The 27,288-nt window shown below is 38.6% G+C and overlaps 1 protein-coding gene across 1 annotated transcript; it reads left to right on the forward strand.

The window, feature by feature from the left end:
* Positions 1–8,727: 8,727 nt before the first annotated feature.
* On the forward strand, positions 8,728–26,881 carry LOC106075518 (neuronal acetylcholine receptor subunit beta-4-like). Its single transcript, XM_056039575.1, has 8 exons — positions 8,728–9,095; positions 11,410–11,806; positions 12,279–12,409; positions 14,490–14,607; positions 15,802–15,963; positions 17,672–17,801; positions 19,683–19,855; positions 25,897–26,881. The coding sequence occupies exons 2-8, from the start codon at positions 11,489–11,491 to the stop codon at positions 26,278–26,280; spliced, it is 1,416 nt and encodes a 471-aa protein (XP_055895550.1). The 5' UTR covers positions 8,728–9,095; positions 11,410–11,488; the 3' UTR covers positions 26,281–26,881.
* Positions 26,882–27,288: the final 407 nt, after the last annotated feature.

The raw sequence follows: 27,288 nt of genomic DNA on the forward strand, positions 1-27,288 counted from the left end.
CAATATATTTAGTAAATTCCTATGGAAAAAAAACTAGTATTTGACAAGTTTTAACAAGTGAGAAAGGAAAAAGAATTCCATATTTTTGATTGCCAATCGACGCCCAATTGGTAACTATACTTAGTCCAATAATCTGCATTAATTTAAGCTTGAGTAAATATACCTGCTGGACAATTAAAATGTTCGTAATCTAATCTGATTCAGTTGTCTTCAACATCTATCCTCGAATAACAATATATTTAGTAAATTCCTATGGAAAAAAAAACTAGTATTTGACAAGTTTTAACAAGTGAGAATGGAAAAAGAATTCCATATTTTTGATTGCCAATCGACGCCCAATTGGTAACTATACTTAGTCCAATAATCTGCATTAATTTAGGCTTGAGTAAATATACCTGCTGGACAATTAAAATGTTCGTAATCTAATCTGATTCAGTTGTCTTCAACATCTATCCTCGAATAACAATTATTTAGTAAATTCCTATGGAAAAAAAACTAGTATTTGACAAGTTTTAACAAGTGAGAATGGAAAAAGAATTCCATATTTTTGATTGCCAATCGACGCCCAATTGGGTCGCAACCCACAAGTTGAGAGCCTCAGTCATCTCCTTACCATTCAGAGAAATCCTAGTTTAATTGTCAGATTATACTTGCTTTTGTACTATTCCTTAGTAACAAATTTGTTTTATTCGTAATATATGGACTAAACAATGTACGTTTTAAAAAAGGTTGAATAAGGCATCCATAAATTTTAATACGTAAACTGTTTAAAAATCCATAACGCATTGGACAACATGAGCATTGGATGATTGGATGAACTCCAAATGGTTACTGGGGAGGTAAGCATGGGCCTCCCGTAGTGCTCTGGTAAGAAACTCATGTTGAACATAGTTCCTTATAGCTCCCCCATGCAGTTCTAGTGACCCATCAGTTGTCTCCTCAAGCTCTTGGACACTCTCCTAAGACCGGGGTCGGCAACCTGCGTCACGCGAGCCACATGCGGCTCGAGGATGTGAAACTGCGGCTCTTTAGTTCCATACTCAAATATTATTTATTTCATTGAAACATTTTTTTAAAAAGTTCTGAATCGTTTAACGAGAATTAGGCACTGATTCAATCTCTCAGACACTTGTATTAGCTTTTCACCACACCCCTCCCCCATTTCACGCGTCATCACTGTTGTCAGTCTGTCGGAAGCTCTCCGCCTATGTAGGTTTTAATTTGCTTTCGACCACGTGCTTTGGCTGTGACGTATAGTTTGTTGTTTCAAGTAATGACGATTATCTTCTCAAAGTTAGAAGCAATCTACAAGTAATGCTAATCTGGCAAGCTTTGCGGTGCCACTAGAAATTGCACAAAAACGCAAACCATTTTCAGATGATGAGTATGTCAAAGACTTCTTCCTACGTGCATCTGAAGAACTGTTTCGTGATTTCAAAAAAAAACCCAGAAATCTTGAAACATCCGCTAAAACAGTACACGATAGAAGAGCTAAAATGTCTTCAAATGTAACATATTTGCAGGTGGAAGATATTAATAGTTCTTCTGTCTTATCACTAGCTATAGATGAGTCTTGCGACATAAAGACACGGTACAAGTTGGCCTTTTTGTCAGTTATGTCTTCCCAAGGTCCAAAAGAAACATTTCTAGGAATGCTACCGCTCTCAGGACAAACTAGAAGGGAAGATATAATGCATGCCGTCCAAAAATACCTTGAAGACATTAAGATCGATTTAAATACAGTCGTTTAAATGGCAACTGATGGAGCCAGAATTTGACAGGAAAAAGTAAAGGAGCAACAACGATTCTTAGGAGCAAAATAAACCATGGAATTCTTATGTTTCACTGTGTAATTTGAAATGAAGTGCTTTGTGAACAAAAGGATTCCAACCGAACTAGTTGAGGTAATAAATTTGGTAATCAGATTGTTAAAAGTGGACAGCTTTAAAAAAAATTCCGCAAGTTGCTTTGGCGCATGGAATAATCTTCCAGATTGCTACACGGATGTGAAAAAGTTGGACTTTAGAGTGCTGACTATCTTTGGATCGACCTCGACATATCCGTGCGAGAAAGCGTTCTCTTGCATGAATATAATTAAAAGTAAAGTAAGAAGCCAACTAACAAATGAAGTCATGTTAGAAAATAAAACAAATGTATCCAAACTTTCTAAAACCATCCAAAGCCATCGTTTCCCATTGAATTTGATTTGTTAGCTCAATTGTTTGTTATTGAAGTACTAGTTAATGGTGTAAGTCAATGTTTAATTGCTTTAGTTGTTACCGAAATAAAAAAAATAATTATCTAATATTGCCAATGTTAGCCATTTTGTTGTGAAATCACTACTTATATATGAATAAATAGATTATTTTTTTTTCATTTAAAAATTGATTGTGTGAGTACTATTTATAGTTGACAAGAAAAAAACTATGTGGCTCTTTAAAACTTTTAAATTGTGTAAATTGTAATTTTCGGCTCTTCCGACCCCTATCCTAAGACATGCACTACTGTTTCCTCTGCCTGGCCCATTGGTTTAAGCAGGAATGAATAAAAAAAAACAAAAGTATGTCGTTTGTAATGAAAATAATAATTACAAGCTTCCAACTTTATCTGCTCTCTATGAGGGAAATGACTTTGAACCCGGCAAACATAAAAGGATAATTTCTGTGAAAGAACATTTGCGCAATGTGCTACTTTCCAAATCTACTTCACATCCCACGTGCACTGGCCAGAAATGTAATGAAAGTCAAAGTTAAGGATTTTTAGGAGACAGAATTAGTTTCAGAGTGAAACATTTCTCTTTCATTAGGTCTACACACATCTGGATCAAGCGTTTGCAGCCATGTTGTGATGTGTCTGTGTTGCACCTTCTTCTTCCATTTACAATAATTTTTTTTTCTAAACAGCCTGTTAGTTCTCAAGTTTAAATGCAGAAAATTGTCACTTCAGTAGAATGGGAATATGAAATACAAGTGTAAATAAATGCACGTCATAAAGAAATTATTTCATTGATTTGTAGTTGGATAAGGAGAAATGGATATTTCAAGAATATAATGACATTTTGTACTATGATTAAAACATTAAGCGTTGGCAATGCAAATCAGTTACATTAGGCCTCCAATAATAATGCTGCAACATCATACTTATAACCAAAAATAATCTACTGTTAAGGGTCGCGAAAAAGTGAGGAATTGTAAAATGGGGTCGTCGATCTAAAGGGTTGAGAACCGGTGATCTACATGATATTGTGGAACCTACGCTACACAGAAAGCACGACTTGAGACTGTATGAATTGAGATTTGTCACTTATTTATTTTCTCGCTAATAATGGAATTATTATCCATTAGAAGAGTCTTTATAATTTTTTTTTTGTTTATTTTACTTATAAACTGTACTAATTGAAATTTAGACATATACTTATTAAGTACATTATCTCATCAAATCACTAGCTATGCCACTGCCCCAAAGTACTCCTTTCTCACGAAGACAAAGCCATGTATGAAGTTGTCTTACTTTTGCAAATCAGTGACCTCCCGTTTCGTGCTCACTTGGTTTGTCAGCTGCCTGGCACCTATAAGTAGACGAAATACTAACAACTAGTTTTACTTTATGTAAATGCCATGTAAATAATAAAAAAAAAAACTTGATTCGATTTTTCATTGAATCCTACAAGAAAGAAAATCATTTTTAAAAATGTATCTACTATATTTTATCAGCTGTTGAAACACAACAACAAATGCAGCCATAAAAAAAGAACAAAACATTTTTGTATTGGATCGAACAAAGTGTCCTGAAGTAGTTATGCAGGGTAACAAATGGCTTTCTGTCCGCCTAACACCCTTAGTACGCGTTTGAACGCACGTTTGCTTTTAAGTTAATGCTGATTAGATCATACGCAACTTTATTGTTCTTTTATTGAAATGTTTGACTTCTGAAGCCTGTACTCATATTCATTAAACTATTAAAAGGAGAGACAGAGAATCCATAGTGAAAATTAGTTTTTCTTTTTCATCTAAATGTTTTCGCCAACCAGAGATGCAAAATTAAAACTCAATGCGAGTACTTTTCCTAGACCTGCAGCCATCTCTTCGCAGGGCGTTGTGTGGCCACCATTGTTTAATACGACTAATCAAGGTGTAATTAAAATATCCAGTAACACGATACACAAACCATAATGACTGCTTGTATATAACATTCTGTGTTCCATATACAATGTAAACATTATATTGGTAATAGATTTATTAGAGTTGGTAGAGCAGGAGAAGCCAGTGCCTCGAGGTCATTATAGCCTATCACTGAAACATCAATTTCAACAAATTATCTTAAGTAAGTAAACACAAGACAGCATTGAGCGATTTCAATAATTATACCATATGCATTCCTTCACTTCACTTTAAACACACGCATAGATAGATAGATAGATAGATAGATAGATAGATAGATAGATAGATAGATAGATAGATAGATAGATAGATAGATAGATAGATAGATAGATAGATAGATAGATAGATAGATAGATAGGTAGATAGATAGATAGATAGATAGATAGATAGATAGATAGATAGATAGATAGATAGATAGATAGATAGATAGATAGATAGATAGATAGATAGATAGATAGATAGATAGATAGATAGATACAATAATAATGTCACAGTTGAGGACACTAGACTAGTCTGCATCTGCGAAACTTTAATTTCGTTAGTAAAGTAATCCTATAAAGTAGTCCTATAAATTAGTCCTATAAAGTAGTCCTTACTAACTACTAAGTATTCAAATGTTCTAATACTTTATGATTAACACAACACTAAAGCTAGGTGGCCCTGGAATTCAGCAAGAATGCCTACCAATGACACTGAATAAGAAAACGCTTAGAACTGTATTGACATGTATTCAAACATAAATCCATCATGGATTATTGAAGGTGGACAACCCTGTCTATTTGTCCTCTCTGAATAAATCATGACTTCTTTGTGAGGGCAGCGGTACCAGGGAGTAGATCTAGATGACATTAAACGATCTTGACAGTTTTAAAACTGAATTACTAAGAACATACTTTGCCGATTTGTCGGTACTCATGGGTCAATGTAGATTTCTGGTTGGTGGGTAAATGGATGACATGGAGACAGCGTTTGACGCGTAGGACGTAATCATCATCTTTTTTGAAGTAACGTCTGTATTATATAAGATAAGATAAGACATGGCAGCGTGTGGCCAGTAAAATGAAGGTATGAGTTTTTTCATGTTATCTCTAGGCTTAATGAAAATGTTAATAGCATGCGTGTCCAGACAGAAGGGATACTTTTACTGTTATGTGTGAAAGTGTAAAGCTTCTGTATTTAGTATGATTTTGTTAGACGTTCTGCATTCTGAATGTGTTAACAAGGGAGTGTTTAGAGTCATTAGAACTTAGTTGATTTTTTTGAAATGAAAGAAGACAGGCACTTAGCTGCCACAGAGTTTTGGATCATTCTTTCTTGTGATAACTGGATATTTTTTAATTGTTGTTATTGGTTTCTAAGTGGTTTATCATTATTCTAGACGTATGTATAAATTGTGATCCCTTATTTCTGGTTGCTTAAGTTTTACGCTAGAGACCATAGGGCCTTAGCCCAGTGTGTATATAGGTCTACGTAACCGTTGGATGAATTCGTATGTGTATATGTGTATTTTTGTTGAACTGTATAAAGATTGTGAAATATGAATAATAGTGGTCTTAGCCAGGATTTCGTTATGGAGTTTTACTATCTCTTTTTTTTTTTTGAAGAGGCCAGCGACTAGAATAAAAGAATAGGTCAATGTGTGAAAAATGTTTCGGAGTAGACTCAGTGGAGAGAGGAGGGTGTTGAACCCACCAACCAATCACAACAGTTCGTTCTACTTAGTAAGATCTAACTCGTGGTTTAAAATCTTCAAAGATAGGGTTAATTTAATTTCCCAACCTCATAGAGTTAATCAACACGAGAGCGAACCGTGTTTTTTTCTTTAAGGATATCTTGCGACTAGATCAAACTTTGTATTGTTAAAGGGATCATACTCCTTTCTCATTTTTTCCACTCTTCGTAGAGTTAGTCAGGCTGTTTTAAGGTCACTTGTCGTCACCGAGAAGTACATAGAAGCTAATTCATAAAGCACTGGGCGTTTGTGTGTGTGTGTGTGCGTAAGTTTTGTATGTGAAAGTTGTTCATGTAAGCATCAAAATAATCGATACTGTTTTATGAAAGTTGTTCATGTAAGCATCAAAATAATCGATACTGTTTTATGAAAGTTGTTCATGTAAGCATCAAAATAATCGATACTGTTTTATGAAAGTTGTTCATGTAAGCATCAAAATAATCGATACTGTTTTATGAAAGTTGTTCATGTAAGCATCAAAATAATCGATACTGTTTTATGAAAGTTGTTCATGTAAGCATCAAAATAATCGATACTGTTTTAGTAGTTTTGCTGAGGTGGACAATTGAAAAAAAAAATTAAAAAATTCCCTTTTCAGGCCTTGTGATCTCTAGGGCAGATGATATAAAGGGCATCTGTTTTTGTGGCCCAAGTTTAACGAGGGTGTCACGTGGCCAACGCAACCGCCTTTACTTTTCCCCAACAAATGTCAGGTACCTATTAGAGCTGGGTGGACTCAGAGGCGCCCAAGAATCCCGAAATGTAAATAATAGTCTTGACCTTGAATCGTACCCGGGACACCCAGTTAGGAAGACAAGCGCTTTACCACTCAGCCACCGCGCCTCCAGGACAATAGTAGCCAAACTGAATGTCCATTTGTTTAAAGAAATAAAATTATCTTTCTTATATCGATTTTAACGTACTATGAAAGTCCTTGAGAACGATATCAGTAAAGCATTTCTTTGATTCCGTAGATTCAGGATAAGTGGAGTTTACACCTGACTACGCAAACCCTGTTTTGTTGCCTCTGCTGGAGATAAAGCCGTTGTTAACCTAAACATATTTAAGTTCTCGCAGTCTAAGCCTGTCCTTATCAAGGATTTTTTTCTTTGGCTGTTTGATGTTTGTCCCGTGACATTCGTGATACTTTTTAAGTTGTCTCATTCAGAGGCTATCTGCTGCCACTTGCATTGCTCTACGCCACTGGTGGCCTTATAACGCCTTTGGGGGGCGCCGTTGTCCGAGATCACCGAAAATCAGTTAATTTGGCAAGCGCTCATCTTCCATATACGGGCTAGGTTCGAATGGTAAACAGTAACTCTACACTGTCCAGACCTGCCTTCAACAAAAAATGGCCGGTACTTTCCTCGACAAATGTTAGGTACTTGTCAGAGTTGGCTGGACTCAGTTCTGTCCTAAAAAATCCCGAAAATATACGGAAAATGTAACTCACGGTTCGGAAGTCAAACTTTTTTCTTCTCAGCCACCACTATTTAATAGTAGAACCTTTAATTTATATTTAAAAAATACACATAATATTTTAAAACCATCGCATTTTCTGTTCCGTTAATTGTTTTAAATCTTCGTGCCACGAATTTCTATGTATCTTAAATATTGCATTATCTTATCTTATATAATACAGATTGGAACTTATGATAACAAAAGGTTAAAGAAATATTGCTGCCAATTAAGAAGTACTTACACTTTCTAGTCCAGGCTTTACATGTTTGTAGGGATGTCTGGTCGGTTCACGAATAAGCCGGTTTCGGGTTTCGGTCTTAACAGATAGAAACTTATTAATATATAGGTAGAGACCGCCATTCACTACATTATCCGTTAATTATTCTCATCTTCTTATCTTATAAAATCCAGACGTTACTTCAACAATAGAAGATGGTTATGTCCAACGCGTCATGCATCTAGTCATGCATGTTAACCAATGACTTAATTTCTGCCAAGATATTGGTTTTCCTGGCTGGCTCAGGCAACCCATTCCATGCTCTAATAGCACAAGAGATGAAGGAGTATTTGTACAAATTTGTCCTTCCATATGGAACGAGGAATGTGCCTCTAGCTTTGTGTCTTTCTGAGTATTTTATTACATTTTGGTTTTGTATTTGAAGATTATTAAAAGTTATAACTAGAGTTAGAAAGAATGATTGACTCTACTAAGAATTATAAATCGTCCTAAAAATCCCAAAATTTTTTTTTAAATCACCGAGATTTGAACCGAGATCCATCGGTTCGAAACCCAAGCGCTTTTTCACTCAGCCATAATATGCTTTAGTTGTTTCTTATTATGAACTACATATTAATACTTGTATTATAGATGCAATGCAAGAGTTTACTTTATCTTATCTTATATAATACAGACGTTATTTCAAAAAAAGAAGATGATTACGTCCTACGCGTCATGCATTCAGTCATGCATATTAACCAATGACTTAAATTCTGCAAAGTCACTGGTCTTCCTGGCTGACTCAGGCAACCCATTCCATGCTCTAACAGCACTAGGGAAGAAGGAGCATTTCTACAAATTAATACTAGCATATGGAACGAGGAATGCTCCTTTATCTTTGTGTATTTTATTACATTTTGTTTTTGTATTTGAAGATTATTAAAAGTTATAACTAGAGTTAGAAAGAATGATTGACTCTACTAAGGATTATAAATCATCCTAAGTCCCGAAATTTTTCAAAATCACCGATATTTGAACCGAGATCCATCGGTTCGAAACCCAAGCGCTTTTTCACTCAGCCATAATATGCTTTAGTTGTTTCTTATTATGAACTACATATTAATACTTGTAAGAGTTAACTTTGTTCTGAAAAGAAATTGTATTAATCTAACGGTGCGCAGAAGAAAACAAAATGTTTTCAGTGCTTCTAAGAGGTCCAGTGTATTGAACGCAAGATCTAAAAATGTGTCTGTGTAAACAATGCGGACCAGAGATGGGATGTCTAAGGTCTGCAACAATGCAATGGCGTCTGTGAACATCAATAGCGAGATTCGATTGCCACGGAGGTGTGATTGAGGTGTGTTTTAATTTCTTAAGGAAAGTTGAACACTAGAATGTGTCCAAGGTAACGAGAAGACATGACGAATCGTATTTTACAAACTTGTAGATTTATCATCCAGTGATTTTTGCCATTCGATTACACTTCGTCACATCCACAATGTGACAATAATTGTGATTATTAAAGGTAAATATTATTTATTATTTATTACGTAACTAACAGGATATAGATATATATATATATATATATATATATTATTTATATATATTATAGTTTATATACATACATAAAGAGAGATAAGAGAGAGAGAGAGAGAGAGAAAAAGCGATACTCATACTGAAAGAGAGAGAGAGAGAGAACGAGAAATAGACTGTCAGAGAGGTAAAGAGAAAGAGAAAGTGATAGAAAAGGAGAACAAATCTAAATATTAGGGTAGAAGTAATAAACCAATACTAAATCAACATAAAACGTATTACCTTAGTCAATATTCACATAACATTACTTCTCTAGCAGAACCTTTTCTAAAACCAAATGTTATTTCCAATGATTGAAAAGTAGAAACAGTTGATCTAATTGCCAGATAGTACTTCAAAGTTGTATGATGTAATTAGTTTCTAAATGTGTGGGCCTTTAAACTGGTAAATATATTACATACACTACAATTTAATTCACTTGAATAAATTATATGCTAGCATTTTTTTTAAATTGATTCGCTCAATGTCTCATTAGAGAGTCATAGAACTTTGTTTCTGCTACAACATCAGCATATTTGAAGACTTACATCTAATAGTGAATGTTACATCACAACTTTACACCACAATATAAACGACTCATGTTTCTTAACACTAAACGCAGTGTAGTCGATTCATTTTTTAAACTAAACACTAAGCGCAGTGTAATCGATTCATTTTTTTAAATACTAAACGCAATATAATCGTTGTGTTGTAAATAATTTAACAAGTGTATGCGATTCTTCATTTAGGATAAGTAAAAATTAATTTTAGGGATTCAGTAAGAAAAATAAAATTAAAAAGCAAGGGCGTTCTGGTCGTGTGGGCATTAAAGTGAACCCCATGTGGTCTGGCACACAAGGGCAGGGGGTAGCCATCAAATGGCAAGCTTGGAATGGCGTTAAGGCCATATGGCTGAAAAAAGATTTTAATAAAAGTATTCTCTTAAAAAAAAGAGCCCACAAAATGTCTTGAATGGCCGTCGCCTTACCCTTTATATCGATCTCTCACAGACCTAACAGTGTAGCACTACTTGAAAACACTAATGAAATATTTTAGATGGAGAAATACAACACGTTAGATCTGTGTAATGGGGCGCTTAAATTCCGAACCTGGAGTCCCAGTTTCGAATCCTGGTGAAGACTAAGATTTTTACTTTCGGGGTCTTCAGGGCGCCTCTGGATCCAACGAGCTCTAATAGGTACCTAACATTAAGTTGGAGAAAAATAAAGGCGGTTGGTCGTTGTGATGGCCACATGACACTCTCGTTAACCGCTTGCCACAGAAACAGCTGACCTTTACATCATCTGCCCCGTAGATCATAAGGTCTAATAGGGGAATTTAACTTTTTTTAGACCTATATAAGCCCATTCCCACACGTTCATTTTTCTATGCATTATCAAAACTTGACATACAAGCATGAGGATATGCATACATGAGGTCATAAATATTCTTAATTGTTAACACTTGAGAAAACGTGTTCACTATTATTGATGCCGTATTGTAAGTAAGTTCACATCTCAAAGGTCGTTTAATTATTAAATCAAAATGGATTTATCTCTATGCTCGAATATAGATTTAAATCGAAGTAGTTACAAAGCTATCAACTCACTCTGGCTGTCTGATAAAAAGTTTGTACACGTTATTTCTCTAGGATGAAGCTGAAATAAATTGTACACAATTATTTCTTTTACCTGACAACACAAAAATCAATGTAAAAAAAACAAACAATTACTTTATTAAATATAGGCAATTAATTATGTTGTTTGGTATTTTAAAATATATTGCCGCTTCAAAGTAAATTTGTAACAAGCAATAGATAACTATACAATCTTTTATTTTAATGGCATCTCGCTACCAGAATGCTCAGTGTATCGGCTTAAGGAGGATTGAGTCATGAATTTGAATTCAGATCGTTCCGCTTTATTTGTTTTTTTTTTTTTTTAACTTCTTTTAAAACGATAAAAATTCATCCAGATATCCCATTCTTTCTCCCCCCCCCCCCTTTTCAAAACTGGTCAGATAAGCGCATTGAAAAATCTAAAAGCATGAAACTGAGCTAAACAAAAACAATTAGTAATAATAGTATTAATCGAACAAATGTATAATTGTTGATCTAGATCTATTGCAGATATAATGACATGACTGATCCAAACTAATTGATACAATTCCACTTTTACAGTTCTGTTACATTTTTAAAAATGTTTTTCTTGTTGATCATAAATACAGTTAGTTATCATCTTATCATCTTATCATCTTATCATCCCAAGGAATGACCAGATCTCCGCCAATGTCAACAGTTCGGTGCACGATGACGAAAAGACCCCGTGACGTAACATCAACACAAGGATGACGTCTGAGAACTTGAAAGGAAGTTACGTCTGCCACAACAGCCGCATGACGTCCAAGGACTCTGTGTTCAAACTGGTCTTATTCTGTATCTCTATGTTCTACAAAGCCCGAGCCCAGACGTATTCGGACGGTCTGAAGTTATTAAACGACAAGCTAAGTAGTGTTAACTACAGGAGCGAACTAAGGCCTCTGCTCGACCAGACGAGGGTCATCAATGTCACGGTGGAGTTTTTCCTTCTCTCCATCGTAGAGTTAAGTGACGTGGCCCAAAGCTTTACAGCCAACGGATTTTTGACCTTGCATTGGACAGACGAGGTAAAATAACTTAATGTTGCCTGATACTAAAGTTTAATTAAGTTGTTTACTTGACGTATACGGAAGTTCAGTTAAGTCATCTATATATGCGAGACCAGTCGACAAAGAAGGCCTGAGCACAGACCCGCAACGTCGAAACCTGTGGGCACTAGAGACCAATAGCTCCTTGCCATCTCACAGGTCAGTACGATCTGGCGACGAGCTATTGGTTCTATTGGTCTCCACTTCCCAGAGGTTGCGATGTGGCAGGTCAGTGGTTAGGCCTTCTTGGAGGAATGGTCTCGATATATTCAAATACTTAGCTTCAAAATATCTCTGAGAACTATGAGAGTTGTATTCATTTGACGAACAACCATTTTTAGAACTATCTGTAAGAGTTTCTCGTTAATAGCATTGTTATCTATACATTCAGACTATACATTATTTAACTACTGTTTGTTTTTAAAACCTCATGGTTGTTATTTTTCTACAGATTCTAGCCTGGGACTTTACACGCTACAATCAAACACGTGTCATTCATCCCCTGTCAGAAAACATTTGGATACCAAAAATACTATTAATGAATACATTGAATGAACGCGACATCTTTGCTGACAATAAAGCGTGAGTCTCGACTCTTAATTTCATACTCCCTTCATGCACAGACAGACATACATACACATAAGCACAAACACACACACAAACACAGAAACACACGCTCACAGACACACACAAACACAGTCCACAAACTTTATTTTGAATTGTTCTTTTATCACTACCACATAGCCCTACTTTTGTTGGACCTTTGAGGAATATACAAGATCTGTAAGAAAAATTAAAGTTCCCCTTTCGGACCAAGTGGTCTGTAGTGCAGATGATGTTAAGGTCATCTGTTTCTGTGTCCCAAGGTTAAAGAGGGTGTCATGTGGCCAGTACAACAACCAACCGCCTTTAATTTTCACCAAAAAATGTCAGGTACCCATTAGAACTGGGTGGACTCAGTGACTCCCCAAAGATTCCAAAAGTAAAAACACAGTCTTCACCAGGATTCGAACTCTAGACCCTCGGTTCGAAAGCCAAGTGCTTTACCACTTAGCCAGCGCGCCTCAACACAAAATCTGTAGACCGTCTTTGATCTTGTATAGCGCGTCTTGAAAGCATTTTCAGTATGCTTTTATCAAATATCTTTTGTGGACATTCAGGAGGGGGGAGGTAGGAATCTGCTTAGAGGATTCTCATGCTGTAATGGGCGCTCAGCAGACTGACTTGGGGCATGATTCAGCAGACAGACTTGGGGCATGATTCAGCAGACTGACTTACGGGCATGATTCAGCAGACTGACTTGGAGCATGATTCAACAGACTTACTTGGGGCATGATTCAGCAGACTGACTTGAAGCATGATTCAGCAGACTGACTTACGGGCATGATTCAGCAGACTGGCTTGGGACATGATTCAACAGACTTACTTGGGGCATGATTCAACAGACTTACTTGGGGCATGATTCAGCAGACTTACTTGGGGCATGATTCAGCAGACTGACTTGGGGCATGATTCAGTAGACTGACTTGGAGCATGATTCAGTAGACTTACTTGGAGCATGATTCAGCAGACTGACTTGGGGCATGATTCAGCAGACTGACTTGGAGCATGATTCAACAGACTGACTTCGGGCATGATTCAGCAGACTGACTTGGAGCATGATTCAGCAGACTGACTTACGGGCATGATTCAGCAGACTGGCTTGGGGTATGATTCAACAGACTTACTTGGGGCATGATTCAGCAGACTTACTTAGAGCATGATTCAGCAGACTGACTTGGGGCATGATTCAACAGATTGACTTGGGGCATGATTCAGCAGACTGACTTGGAGCATGATTCAGAAGACTGACTTACGGGCATGATTCAGCAGACTGGCTTGGGGCATGATTCAACAGACTTACTTGGGGCATGATTCAGCAGACTTACTTAGAGCATGATTCAGAAGAATTACTTGGGGCATGATTCAGCAGACTGACTTGGGGCATGATTCAGCAGACTGACTTGGAGCATGATTCAGCAGACTTACTTGGAGCATGATTCAGCAGACTGACTTGGATCATGATTCAGCAAACTGACTTGGAGCATGATTCAACAGACTTACTTGGGGCATGATTCAGCAAACTGACTTGAAGCATGATTCAGCGAGTATGCAATACAAAGCCAAAACTTTAAGGCTCTAAACTCTAAAGCTGTTTACTTTAGAGTGTGTCCCACAACTTTTGGCTTTCAAGGTTCCCAAAGACATTGACTTTCAAAACAATCCCAAATATAAAGTCTTCGTGCTGTGAGGGATATGAGCACCTTGTGGATGGATGAGGACTATCACGTGTCTGCAATAGGAAGACATGATTCGATGGGCATTAAAATGAAAAGAGACTATGAACAATTTCTAATGTCTTCTGTGTTGTGGATAAGATGTTAATGTAATCATAATTATAATATTATGGAATAAATGTTTTAAAAATATCTATATGCATATAGTTTTTTTTTCAAATAATAAACCCTTGGTTGTTATACGATTGAATAATGTATAAAAGCACACCTCAGCTTTTGTTCAGATTATATATAGTATGTAACTATGTTGATTTAAGTTGATTATTGATTTTTTGTATTCAATTTTAGAAATCAATAGCTAATAAAACGGTTATCTGGGTCCACAGCCCTCTGTTTATAAACTCAAGCGGCAGTGTGACCTGGGCTCCCGGAAGTCTGTTCCCCACTTCTTGTCAGCTGAAGATGACCAAATACCCCATGGATGAGCAGACGTGTACTATATTTGTAAGTAGGCCTATACACGTCTGGAGCCTTGTTTATAGAATGCATATAAAAACATATAATATAGTATACAGAAGAACTCGCTCTACACAATTTTTGAGCCAGAATTGTATTATGAATTATAATCTGAAAAGTAGCCACATTTTTTTTTGATTTATCAGTATACAATTCTAAGCAATATCAAGGATATAAATAATATAAAAAAATACTTTAAAAGAAACAAAGCTTATCTAAAAGAAAGACTCCACATTTACAGTCGTATCACTCAATACTGTAAAATGTATTTCTCTTTTTCGACATCTAACAAGCTGACTTAATTACCACTATTTAATAGACTAATTTGTTATTTTTTTTTTATTGATTCATGTGTTGTTAGGATCTAAGTACAATTGTGCCAAGTTTCAACTTATCCGAGAATGGGAAGTGGAAGAAATAACCTGCTCAGGCAGACAGACAGACAGACAGACAGACAGACAGAGTTTTTAAATCACATTGTGCTTGAATCCAAATAGCCAATACATTTTATTGTACAGAGCTATAAAGTGCACACAATGTATCGTATACCTATTAATAGACATTCTACACTTTCTTTTTTTTTTTTTTTTTCATGTTCACCGGATACGCCAAAACAGCTAGCTATTTATAGTTATCTCATAGATGAAAATCTCCACAATGTTCTGAAGTGTCTCTCATGCACCAAAGATGGGGGAAAATTGGTTACAGTGTATTTGGCTTAAACGTAACAAATTCGATCACTGCACTGACCAGGGTGAACCAATAGCCATCTCCCACTGCTTCATTTAATAATACTCCTTTGCTTGCTTTTTATTTTTACAATAGAACGTCATTTATCCGCAAGTCAGTTATCCGGAACACAATTATCCGGGCAGTCTTTTTTCTTAATAGTACGGTATTTAAGTTGTCTTACTGATGTGCAGCGAAACACCAGCATTTATTTCTCTTCGTTATAGTATGCCACTATTTATATCGCTTTTCCCCAGTATATTTTGAATTCTATGAATTATATAGCGCGATATTATTATTTTTTATATTGTTGATGAAGGGGACCGTTTATAATATTTCCGCATTCGTTTATCCGGATGATCCATTATCCGGACAGACCGCGTTCTCAATTAATCCGGATAAAAGGCGTTATACTGTAAATGAGCTTTTCATATTGTTGACATCTGTCCACAGTTATCGGCCATGACACACTCGGTGAAGGAGTTGAGGTTCCTAGTGCCCTCCACAAAAGTCCGCCTGGATTTCTACACCAGACATGGCGAGTGGGATCTCCTTAGCTCAAGCGTGACTATCGCTGACCTTGACACGGGAGTCACAAGCATGTCGTCTGTTCGGGTAAAATTATTTTGTACATAGTCACCCACAGAAAGATGCACATAATTTGTATAATAAAAGTAAGTTGTAAAGTCTCCACTTTCAGACCTTGCTATCTATTAGGGCAGATGATGTTAAGGTCAAATGTTTCTGTGGCCAACGGTTATCAAGAAGGGTGTCATGTGGCCAGCGCAACGACTAACCAGCTTTACTTTCCCCAACTAAAGTCAGGTGCCCATAAGAGTTGGGTGGACTCAAGGGCGTCCTAAAAATCCCGAAATTCAAAATCCTAGTCTTCACCGAGATTCGAACCCAGGACCCAAGGTTCGGAAGCCGAGTGCTTAATCCCTCAGCCACCTAGCCCCCCATGTATATAACACTATAGCAATTAAATGTAAATATCATGGTGGCTGTGTGCAACCTGTTTTTTTACAAGCTTTAGTTTGATCTTTTATGCTTCGTTCACACAAACAGGTCGACCTACGACAAAAAAGTTCAAATGAAAATACAAAGGAGGGCTCGGGACTTTTAACACTAGTCCGTTACGGAAAAGACCATTACACGCTTCGAGACAACCATCAAGGCCGGTCTTAGGCATAGGTAAACTAGGCAGCCGCCTAGGGCCTCTGAGTGGTTGTAACTCGCACAGGACTTCTAAGAATTATTTTTTTTGAGAAAAACGTATTAAACATTGATCAAATCTAAAACAAAGCAAAACTCTATTGCTCTGTGTCTTCTCGCCTAGCTCTAAGTCTCTACTTCCTTCAAAGTTGATTCACAAATGTTTACGCACTACTTGTTAGACTACAGATGCTAGAAGACCATTGTGTCTTTCCTTTTGGTGAAATGTCGAAACATTATTTCTAGTCACGTGATCATGCGTCGTCCATGAAACACATTCGTTCTATCGACGCTATATCTATTTAACTTATTTATTGATTGAGATCTAGATACAGGGCAGTTTACAACTAATTGCGAATTTTTTGGACCTTACTTTTTGGCTTTTCTATTTCATTTCATTTTGGGCCAACCTTTTAAATTCGCCTATGGCCACACCATTCGCCTCCTAGGGCCTCCAATTGTCTAAGGCCTCCAATTGTCTAAGGCCTCCAATGGCCTAAGGCTTCAAATTGCCTAAGGCCTCCAATTGCCTAGGGCCTCCAATTGCCTAAGGCCTCCAATTGATGAAGCGAGGTAAGAGCCTTTGATTTACTGACATGTTTTATTCATGACATTGTAAACTTAAGTCAGCTTTGACTTTCTCCATTTAGTCCTCTTTTGTAAAGCTTCCGTCCTCTTTTTTTCTGTCCTCCTTTAGACGTACACCTGAAAGGCAACCCGACATTCTCTTCAATAAACCACATGACTTTTAAAAATGTATTCATTAACGAATTACTTACATCCGATTACATCCGATTACAAATTGGGCGAGTTGACGTGACAGCTGAGTGGTAGAGCGCTTGGCTTCCGAACCGAGACGTCCCGGGTTCGAATCTCAGTGGGATTTTTTAATATCGAGATTTTCAGGGCGCTACTAAGTCCACCCACCTCTAATGGGCACCTGAATTAAGTTGAGGAAAGTTAAGGCGGATGGTCGTTGTGCTGGCCACATGACACCTAGCCTGTTAGCAGTTGGCCAAAGACACAGACGACTTCACATTACCTGCCCCAAAGATCCAAAGGTTGGAGAGACGGTGCCTTACTTGACCTAGTCCCCATTGTATTTCAGTTGAAGTTCACATTAAAAAGAAGACCTCAGTTTCTCTTCATTAACATCTTGCTGCCGGCTGTGTTTTTATCTTTTCTTAACATCATGGTCTTTGTGATCCCCGTAGAGTCAGGGGAGAAAATTAGCTATGGTAAGTCGGCTCTATGGTAAGTCGGCTCTTTTTTGTATATGTATATTTACATAGGCAGCATCTCTTGAAGAGCTGTTTCATGAAAGATGCCTTTCCAAAACACACACGATTCTGAATGACAACCTGCACCCATTAAACCACTGTTACATCAGATCTGAACGAAGTGGTCGTCTCCTTTCCATTAGAACTAAAACAGAAAGATTTTAAAACTCCTTTATCCCACTTTCGGTCAGAGTGTTACAAGATCAGCTGTCGTCATCGAGAAGTACATAGAAGTCTAATTCATAAAGCGCTGGTTGTAAGCGTGTATGTGTTTCGTGTGTGAATGTTGTTTGTATTTGCATCTATATTGTTATTGTTACTGAGGTGGTCCAATTGTAGTCAAACAGAATTTCCATTTTATTGGACCAATAAAATTATCTTATCTATCTTATATTCTATAGCTTAGGGCGCTCATGGGCCTGAGGATCCATCTACCCTAAATACTATTTGGAAGATAAAACAAATGAATAAATCGCCCAACGTCAATCACAAGGAGTCCCATAATTAACTCAAAAAGTTAAACAGCTTTCAAAAATATTTTGTCTTGAGCTTTGTATAAATAATAATTAAAAAGCAATAATGATACAAAAACAACTTTCTAAATAATGTCAACAATCAAATTATAAAGAAAACACACGGTGACTTTAAGCCTGTGTACTAAATGGAAGGTCAAAACTACTGTCTCGTCTGTGGCCTCATTCACAAAGATCCTACTGAGGCTTGAGAGAGGCAGAGCAACACATGGGACTAGATGGGGGAATCTTGGTTAAAACAGATTGGATATTGCAGGCTCTATTTTCATTATAAAATAACACTTAATTATTTAAAAGTACTGAAATTATTGGCATTGAATTAAAAAAGTGATCGACATTTGAGCATATTGATCATTTTTGAGGGTTCTCAGTATGTCTAAGTCGAGTAAGTCCGTAAGCTATAAATAACACGGCCTACCGGACAAACACATCAATTACCGCGTAGATTGTAGACAGTGTAGCTTATTATCTACCTTCTCAATGCATCATCGACCCAACAACTCGGGAGAGGTAGAAGTCATCCTTAAGGTTGACAAGCGACTAAATATAGCTTAAAAGCGATGTCTGAGAAGAAACTTTATTTCCAAGATCATGTCACCCAATATAGAAGTGATTTAACGCACGGGCACTCTTCCCCTGAGTGGAATAGTGGTCGAGTGTCGTATGAAATTCGCTGGACATTTCCTTATACAAGTTGACCAATCTCAGCCATAACACGGAAGCCGAAAGAGAAAAGCAAAACCAAGGCTGGGTTTGTATAACATGGCGTCTCACCTTCTCAAAAGACCTTAAATTCGTGGGCACCAGTTGCTAAAAGGCTGTGGAGAGAACATGCCACCCTATGCGCCTGAACAATCTGTTGTAGTTGGCCCTAACACTGACCTGCGACGTGGCAATGAGCTATTGGTCTCCACTGCAAACAGGTTGTGACGTTGCAGGTCAGTGTTCAAGCCATTGAGGGAGATTCTCTTCAAAGCAAAGGACAGTGAGGAATGGAGAAAGACGGTTAATAGATCTTGCGTGGTGTCCCAACGGTCCAACAGATTACGGAATAGATTCAGGCCTTCTAGGACGTCTGGTCTCGGCTGAACAGCGCTGGAAAACATGTTCTAACAAATAAATAAGCTCAAACAATAAAAAAAAAGCTCATTAAAAAATGTTAATGGTTCATAGCAATATCAAATAGATATATTACATCTATTACATACTCTTTGAGAAATCAGGTAACTCTGTTGTTCTATCACCCAAATGTTTCCTTCATCAGATGTCTTATACTTTTATACTTTTCTTTCTGCCCTTGACCTAGTTATAACTGTTCAGATGGCGCTGTCTGTGTTCCTGAGTATGGTCAGCAGCATGTTGCCTAGCTCCTCTCTGACAATGCCAACGGTCATCGTGTACCTGTTTATCCTGCTCATTATCTCCATGCTGACCGTCATCGACAGCATCATCACTGTCCACCTTTACCACCTCGAGACGGTGAGTGATACAAGGGTCTGACCTTTGACCCTTTCAATTGTTGTGTAAGAGCTTGGGAAGTGGAGACTGATTACCGTTTCTTTAATATTTGTTTTGAGAGTCGAAATAAAGTGACACTGAAGGGATACTTGGTCCTGGCCTAATAATAGAAGGTGTAAAATGTGTGTGTGGGTGTGTTTCTCTCTCACTTTATCTTATTTTATAATTTTAAGACAAGATTATTACGTCCTACGAGTATCCATGTGTTAATCAAGTCATGCCGTCAATGTTAATTACAGACTTAAATTCTGGTAAGCCACTGGTTTTCCTGGCTGATTCAGGCAACCCATTCAATGCTATAATAGCGCTAGGGAAGAAAGAGCACTTGTACGAATTTGTAATAGACATTTTTTAGTTTTTTAGCGTTTTTGTTACTCTTGATAATTTTCTTGGTGGAAATCATGTTTTAATTCAATCATTATTGCTGTTATTCATCTGATTGCTGTATTTCATCTAATTCTGATCTCGTAATACCAGTAGTTTGTGTTGTTTTCATTGTTCTTTATATAATGCAATTATCTCTAAATAGTTCCTGTTATTCATGAATTTTTGCAATTTATACTTATCTTTGTAATATCAAAATAGAACTTGTCAATGATTAAATACAATGCACGTGAATACACATTTTCATTTAGGGTATAAGGCATCTCCATCATTCCATTAATCTATTTGGAAACTGATTTTGGAATGATAACACCCTGTGCAAATCGGAAATGAGGACCCCCATCGTAAAGAAAAAAAAAAGAAAAAAAAAACTAGATTGTCTCGTCTTTGTAGTTATGATACAAATGTTAGTCTATAGATTCCCTGAACTACATTATTAAGGCATATAAAAACACGTTAAACATAGGTGTACTTAACACCGTGAGGCCTCTTGGCCCTAAATCCGGCCTTGTTGTGCTAGAATAGTTTTAAAGTCCTTAATTTTCAATCAGAATTAATTTTTATCCAGTACTTAATCACCATAATTTCGTAATGCTTAATGCTGATACTTGTGTATCCAGTTTGTCTATTTTAATACATATAGACTAATCATCTTTATTGGTATCCTTAGTGTTCTATCAGACACTTGATTCAGTTTCAGTGTACAAATACTAGGCATACTTAGATTTATATGTCTTAGGAGAATGTCAAAATATTATATTATTATTATTATATATATATATATGGCTCCTTTTGTCTCGAAAGGCAATGGATGCGCCCAAGTGAGTCACTGGTTTTGGCTTAATCTTGAGACGGGGCAGAATCTGGTGTGGCTAATCAAGCCAATTCTAGAACGGCAGACTTTGCCACAATTCGTACATGTGTATGCCTCTGATTTAGGGCTAGCAGACAGGGCAGCTTTCTTTTTTTCCCTCTTGATTAAAGCCGCTTCAATTCTTTTGTTCTCAGCAAGGGTTGTCCCAGCACGCACAGTCTGTCTCCATGCACTCCGGTCTTTGGCTATGTTTTCCCACATACTTTCACTGATGCCTGAGGCTCTCATGTCTCGCTTGCAGACATCTCTATATGTTAGTCTTGGGCGGCCCTTGGGTCTGACTCCTTCCACAAGCTCAGCATATAAGATATCTTTCGGGATTCTACCATCTGGCATTCGGGTGACATGTCCGAGCCAGCGTAATCTTCTTTGTGTCAGGAGAGCATACATGCTGTTCATATTGGCCAATCTCAAAACTTCCTGATTGGAGACATGGTCCCTCCAAGAGATGCCCATTATGCGTCTCAGGCAGCGCAAGTGGAAACTATTCAATCTGTGCTCTTGGTACATGTATGTTGACCAGCTTTCACTGCCATAAAGGAGAGTGCTCACAACACAGGCGTTGTAGACTAGGATTTTGGTCGCTGTGGTCAATTTACCATTTTCCCAGACGCGTTTGGAGAGTTTTGCCAATGCTGTGGTAGCTTTTCCTATCCTTTTTGTCAGCTCGATGTCTAAGTCTAGGTTACTGACAATTGTTGAACCCAAGTAGGTAAATTCCTGCACCACTGAAAGGGTGTGGTTCCCAATTTGTATTATAGGTATTTCTGCGACGTCTTGTGCCAGGATTTCGGTCTTGGAGAGACTTATAGTAAGGCTAAACTCTTGACAAGCAGCTGCTAAGGCGTTCACTAGCTTCTGTAGACCTCCTTGTGAATGAGATACGAGTGCCGCGTCATCTGCAAACAGCAGCTCCCTTATCAAGATACGACGCCTTTTCGTTTTGGCTTTAAGACGTGCCAGGTTAAAGAGCCTCCCATCGGATCTGCTATGGATGTATATTCCGTCTTCCAGGGATTTAAAAGCACTGGATAGTACGACTGAGAAGAAGATGCCAAATAGTGTAGGGGCCAGTACACATCCTTGTTTTACACCGCTCTTAATGGAGAATGGCCTGGAGGAAGAACTTTCAAACTGAACGGTACCCTGCATATTTTCGTGAAAAGCTGACACTAGTTTTCTTAACTTATTTGGGCAGCCGATTTTCTCTAGTACAGCAAACAGACCGCTTCTGCTAACAAGGTCAAAGGCCTTGGTCAAATCAATAAAAGCTATGAAGAGGGGCTGCTTTTGTTCTCTGCTCTTCTCCTGTAGCTGCCGCAGAGAGAAAATCATATCTGTTGTAGATCTACCTGCCCTAAAGCCACACTGCGACTCTGGATAAACACGATCTGCCAGGATCTGTAATCGCTTTAGTAATACTCTAGCAAAAGCCTTTCCGACTATGCTAAGCAGTGAGATGCCTCTGTAATTGTTACAATCAGAGCGGTCGCCTTTATTTTTATAAATTGTAACAATGTTGGAGTCTTTCAATTCTTGGGGGACCATTCCTTGTTCCCAGCACAAGCTTAGCAGTTCATGGAGTGGTTTGATTAGGGCATGTTTTCCAGCCTGAATTACTTCAGCAGGAATGCCATCTCCTCCGGGTGTTTTCCCATGTGCAAGCATGTCAATGGCAATGCTCAGCTCCTTTACTGAGGGCGTTTCGTCTAATTCCGTCAAAACTGGAAGTGATGGGAAGTTGGAAACAGCATTTGGTGAGATGGCGTTTTCAATCTGGTAGAGTTCTGCATAGTGTTCTACCCATCGTTCCATTTGCAGCGCACGATCGCTGATGATTGAGCCATCTTTTGACTTGAGCGGAGCACACTTGCTGGTGTGAGGTCCAAAGGCTTTTCTCATGCCCTCATATAGTCCTCTTATGTTACCACAGTCGGCACAAGATTGAATATCTTCGCATAGCTCCTGCCAGTATTTGTTAGCACATTGTCTCGCTACTCTTTGGGCATTGTTACGTGCAGCTCTGAGCCTTTTTAAGTTGCTTGGGGTGGGATCCTTCTTGTAGATTAGCATGGCTGCTCTCTTGTTCGTAGTGGCAGTTTCCATTTCTGGTAGACTAGCTTCAAACCAGTCTTCGCTTTTCTTGGTTTTGTTTCCAAAGACCAGTGATGATGTTTGGTAGATTGTATCACGCATAAACGTCCAGCTTTTTTCTACCTCAGTCACAGAGAAGTTTTTAAAAGCTTCCTCTAATTTGTTCTCAAATTCGGTGCAAAGATCAGGATTTTTTGTGCTAGTAGTATTCAGGCGTGATTTTCTTTTTCCCTGTGAAGTGTGGATCTTAGTTGGCAGCAGTCTTGTCCGGCAGGACACTAAAGTATGATCAGTATCACAATCCGCGCTTTGGTAGCTACGTGTCAGCAGTATATTTCCAATGTCCTTTTTTCGTGTCAGTATCATATCCAGCTGGTGCCAGTGCCCAGACCTAGGGTGCCTCCATGAGACACAGTGCTGTGGCTTTGTTCTGAAGTATGTGTTGGTAATGCAGAGCTTATGGTATGTGCAGAATTCAAGCAGTCTTTGTCCGTTCTCATTCATCTTTCCGATTCCAAAAAGCCCAAGACAGTCTGGCCAGGTAGTGTGATCTGATCCTACTCTGGCATTGAAGTCACCTAGAAGGATCATATGTTCTTTTTGAGGAATGTTTGCAATGGCTTCTTTGAGGTCATCATAGAACTTGTCTTTGTCCTCCTGAAGCGAGCATAGTGTGGGGGCATAGGCACTAATTAGAGTGACTTTTCCAGATGCTGTCATCATACTTATGCTTAGTAGCCGTTCCGAGCCACCAACTGGAGGGACTATCATGGGAAGAAGACTGTTCTTGACAGCAAAGCCCACACCATGTATTCGAGTCTCATCCTGTGCCTTCCCTTTCCAAAAGAAAGTGTAGTCAGTCTCGCGGAGCATGCCGTTTTCGGCCAGTCGGGTTTCTTGCAGGGCTGCAATGTCAATATGTAGCCTTTTTAGCTCGTTGTTTATAACTGCCGTCTTCCTTGCATCGTCGATCTGCCTTAGATCATCAGTGAGACCAGGACACATTGTCCTGACATTCCAAGTGGCCAGTCGCATGACAGGGATTTTCTTTTTCAGTTTAATTTTTCTTCTTTTGTTGCTTGGTGCAAGTTTCCAGCCTACTTGTCGTTTTAAACTAAGCTCTAAGCACCCATTAGAGCAGGCAGGCTGTGGCGGATCAGCACCTAACTGACTGGGGGCTGCCCAGGTTGAGGCGGGCGGTAGCTGATCAGTGAGGCGCGAAGACCTCTCCCACCGTCAGAGACAACCCGTGGCGTCCATACATTACGCCAATCAAGTTGGACTTATAACCCGTAACTGTTGTCTCCCGTGTTGTTTTAGCCGCTTTGCAGCAGCACCAGAGTTTCCTCTCCGGGGCGCATTCCTGGGCCTTGGATAAAGGGGTCATGGGTGGCCCATGCGTCATGATCCCTCTCTCGACCTTGCTGATGTGATCCAAAGGAACGCATCGCATTACATTTGGCACCAACTCAGTTGCAGAAGCTGCCGGAGGGAATTTCGTAGCTGATACTCCCAACGCCTAAGGGGCTTCACTCCTGATTTCTCCTCGAGGTTGTCTCCTGAAGCCTCAGTACCGCAAGGCAGCGGGGGTTTGAAGTCAGAGTACCCCTCTCCTAGATGAACTGCCTTACTAGGCTGACGAGCTCCATCTGCCCGAAGCTCCCGGTTTTGTGGCGCCAGGTATCCGCCTTCACCCCTTCACCTGTTAGTAAGAGCAGTTTCGCCGGGCTTAATATCTAAGCCACACGAGCAGGCCAGGTGCTGGACTTAGTTGTCAGAGGCTATTTGAGACGCATGCCATTAGGAGTACTTTATAGACAATGGGAGCTTAACCCCATTGACACCCCTGGCCATGACAACCTTTGAAACCATATATATATATATATACAAAAAAAAATACGTGAAATATTTGTTGAGAGCCAAGACAAGTGTGAATGTTAGTGTTAATAATGCGAACGATAATTTAAGTTCTAAAATACAAGATAATAAGATAGATATTTGAAGGTTATTTCACTTGTTTACTGTTACATTTTTTAGACCTTGTGAAATATGGTGGTAGAGGATGTAGAGCCCATATGTTGTAACACAATGACAGACATCCGAATCCGAATCAGTATGCGAACTCGAGGCCCATTTTTCTCGTAAGCGAGGCGCTCTACCCCTCCAGCTCACCGTCCCAGGTTACATAGGTTACTGTTACATAAATGTCTTTTATATGTTACGTAAAATGTTAAGTGAGATAGTAGATAAAGACAAGTAAAGTTCCCCTTTTAGCCCTCGCGATCTATAGGACAGATGATGTTGAGGTCATCTGTTTCTTTAGCCAACAGTTATCGAGCAGTGTGTCATGTGGTCAGCACAACAACCAACCTCCTTAACTTTCCCCAGCTTAAGTCAGATACCCATTAGAGCTGGGTAGAGTCAGGGGCGCCCTAAAAATCACGAAATTCAAAATCCCAGTCTTCACCAAGCAGCACTTGAAATTCGGAATGATTTATATACTACATACCACGTTTGCATGGCCTTTACCAGTGGTGTCCACCGGGACATGCATACATTATAACCTTTGACCTTTTAAACCCAGCCCCACCCCAACCTCATTTCCTTTTCCGATAAAAAAAAATCTTATTGTTTTCAATCTCTTTCTCAGAAGGAAGACTTGCAGCAGAAGACAAAAGAGCAATTTAAAAGAGCAGCTGACAAGGTGGTCAGCATTAAGAAGATTATGTCCGCCATTTCAAAACCGGAAGTGAACGACGCAAGTTCCGTCACCACAGCCACGTCAACAGCTACAGGTGGAGCGTCCCTCCCGAGACCCAATTACCCGGACCCGGCGCTGCTTCAACCTCCTCTTTACGCGGAAGAGAAGGAAATTAACGAGCTCCTGGCGGCGTTCAAGTCCGTCAGCGCCATCAACCACGTGAACAAGTACAAAGTCGTGGGCCAGCATGTCGACACGGTGTCATTGGTGGTCTTCTTGGCTGTCTGGGTGGCTGTGACCATAGGCTTCTTTATTGATATGACTGTGTCGTAAAGACAACACCGACCTGGAAAGAACTCACCAAGCTACAGACAGATTGAAAGTATGAGATTGAATAGCCTCTGAAAAAAAACAGCAACAGCGACATATAATAACGTTATTCTTATTCCACCTGATGGAAACAATGCATATATGTTCTAATGTTAAAACAAAAACAGTCGTATCTAATGCATACATGTCTTTTTGACGCTGGAAGGGCATTCTTTGACACTGAGATCTCTATGAATATGTTGTGTGATGTTTATTTTTTTTCTGCAGCTAACAAATATGATACGAGGATATTATGTAACCAACACAAGGTCCAACTTTATATCCGATATGTATCAGATAAATGTGGATTCAATGACTGATCTGCTCTTGCAATAGTAAGAACATAAAATGACTGGAAGGACTATTATCTCCACTGACAAGTGTGCAGGAAAACACATATAGTCAAGAACAGTGTACTTTGATTAAACTGAAATTGGTGTACTATGTCTATAGCTGCTTTTATTTTTTTTTTTTTAACGTTCTTTTTTTCGGTCAAGGGTCATCCAAAAATGTTACAAATAATTTTTATTTAAAGATGTGGGAAAATATGTAGTTCGCAACTGTGTTTTTGTAGCCATATTAAATACTTCGAAATGAAAGACATTGAAGTTCATTCATTCATAATTTTAAAAAGCTATTGTACAACAAATATATTTGTAATCTTTATTCGTACACTCCTTTATGTTCTGTAGATAGTCTTATTCATATATGGAGGTAGATTATGCAAGGCTCATGTGTCACTATGGCCGAAAGAAAACGTCAGTGAAATGTGACTAGCACAACGACCAATATCCCCAGTGTATGCCAGACATCCATTACAGATAGGTGATCTCAGGGGCTTCCCTAGAAAGCACAAAATTCCCAGTTTGACCAGGATTCCAACTTGAGACTCCTTGGTTCGGAAGGCAAGCGCCTTGCCACTCGGCCACAACACTCCCTGTTTACTAAACTGCACTCGTAAACAAAGTGACT

The sequence above is a fragment of the Biomphalaria glabrata genome, chromosome 8 (assembly GCF_947242115.1).
Source record: "Biomphalaria glabrata chromosome 8, xgBioGlab47.1, whole genome shotgun sequence".
NCBI lineage: Eukaryota > Metazoa > Mollusca > Gastropoda > Planorbidae > Biomphalaria > Biomphalaria glabrata.

Excerpts from the sequence above, each read along its gene's own strand:
- LOC106075518 (XM_056039575.1), top strand. The coding sequence starts at position 11,489 with ATGACGTCTGAGAACTTGAAAGGAAGTTACGTCTGCCACAACAGCCGC. Across the intron at positions 14,608-15,801 it reads AGCAGACGTGTACTATATTT|TTATCGGCCATGACACACTC; the intron begins GTAAGTAGGCCT and ends ATCTGTCCACAG. Across the intron at positions 19,856-25,896 it reads ACCTTTACCACCTCGAGACG|AAGGAAGACTTGCAGCAGAA; the intron begins GTGAGTGATACA and ends TCTCTTTCTCAG.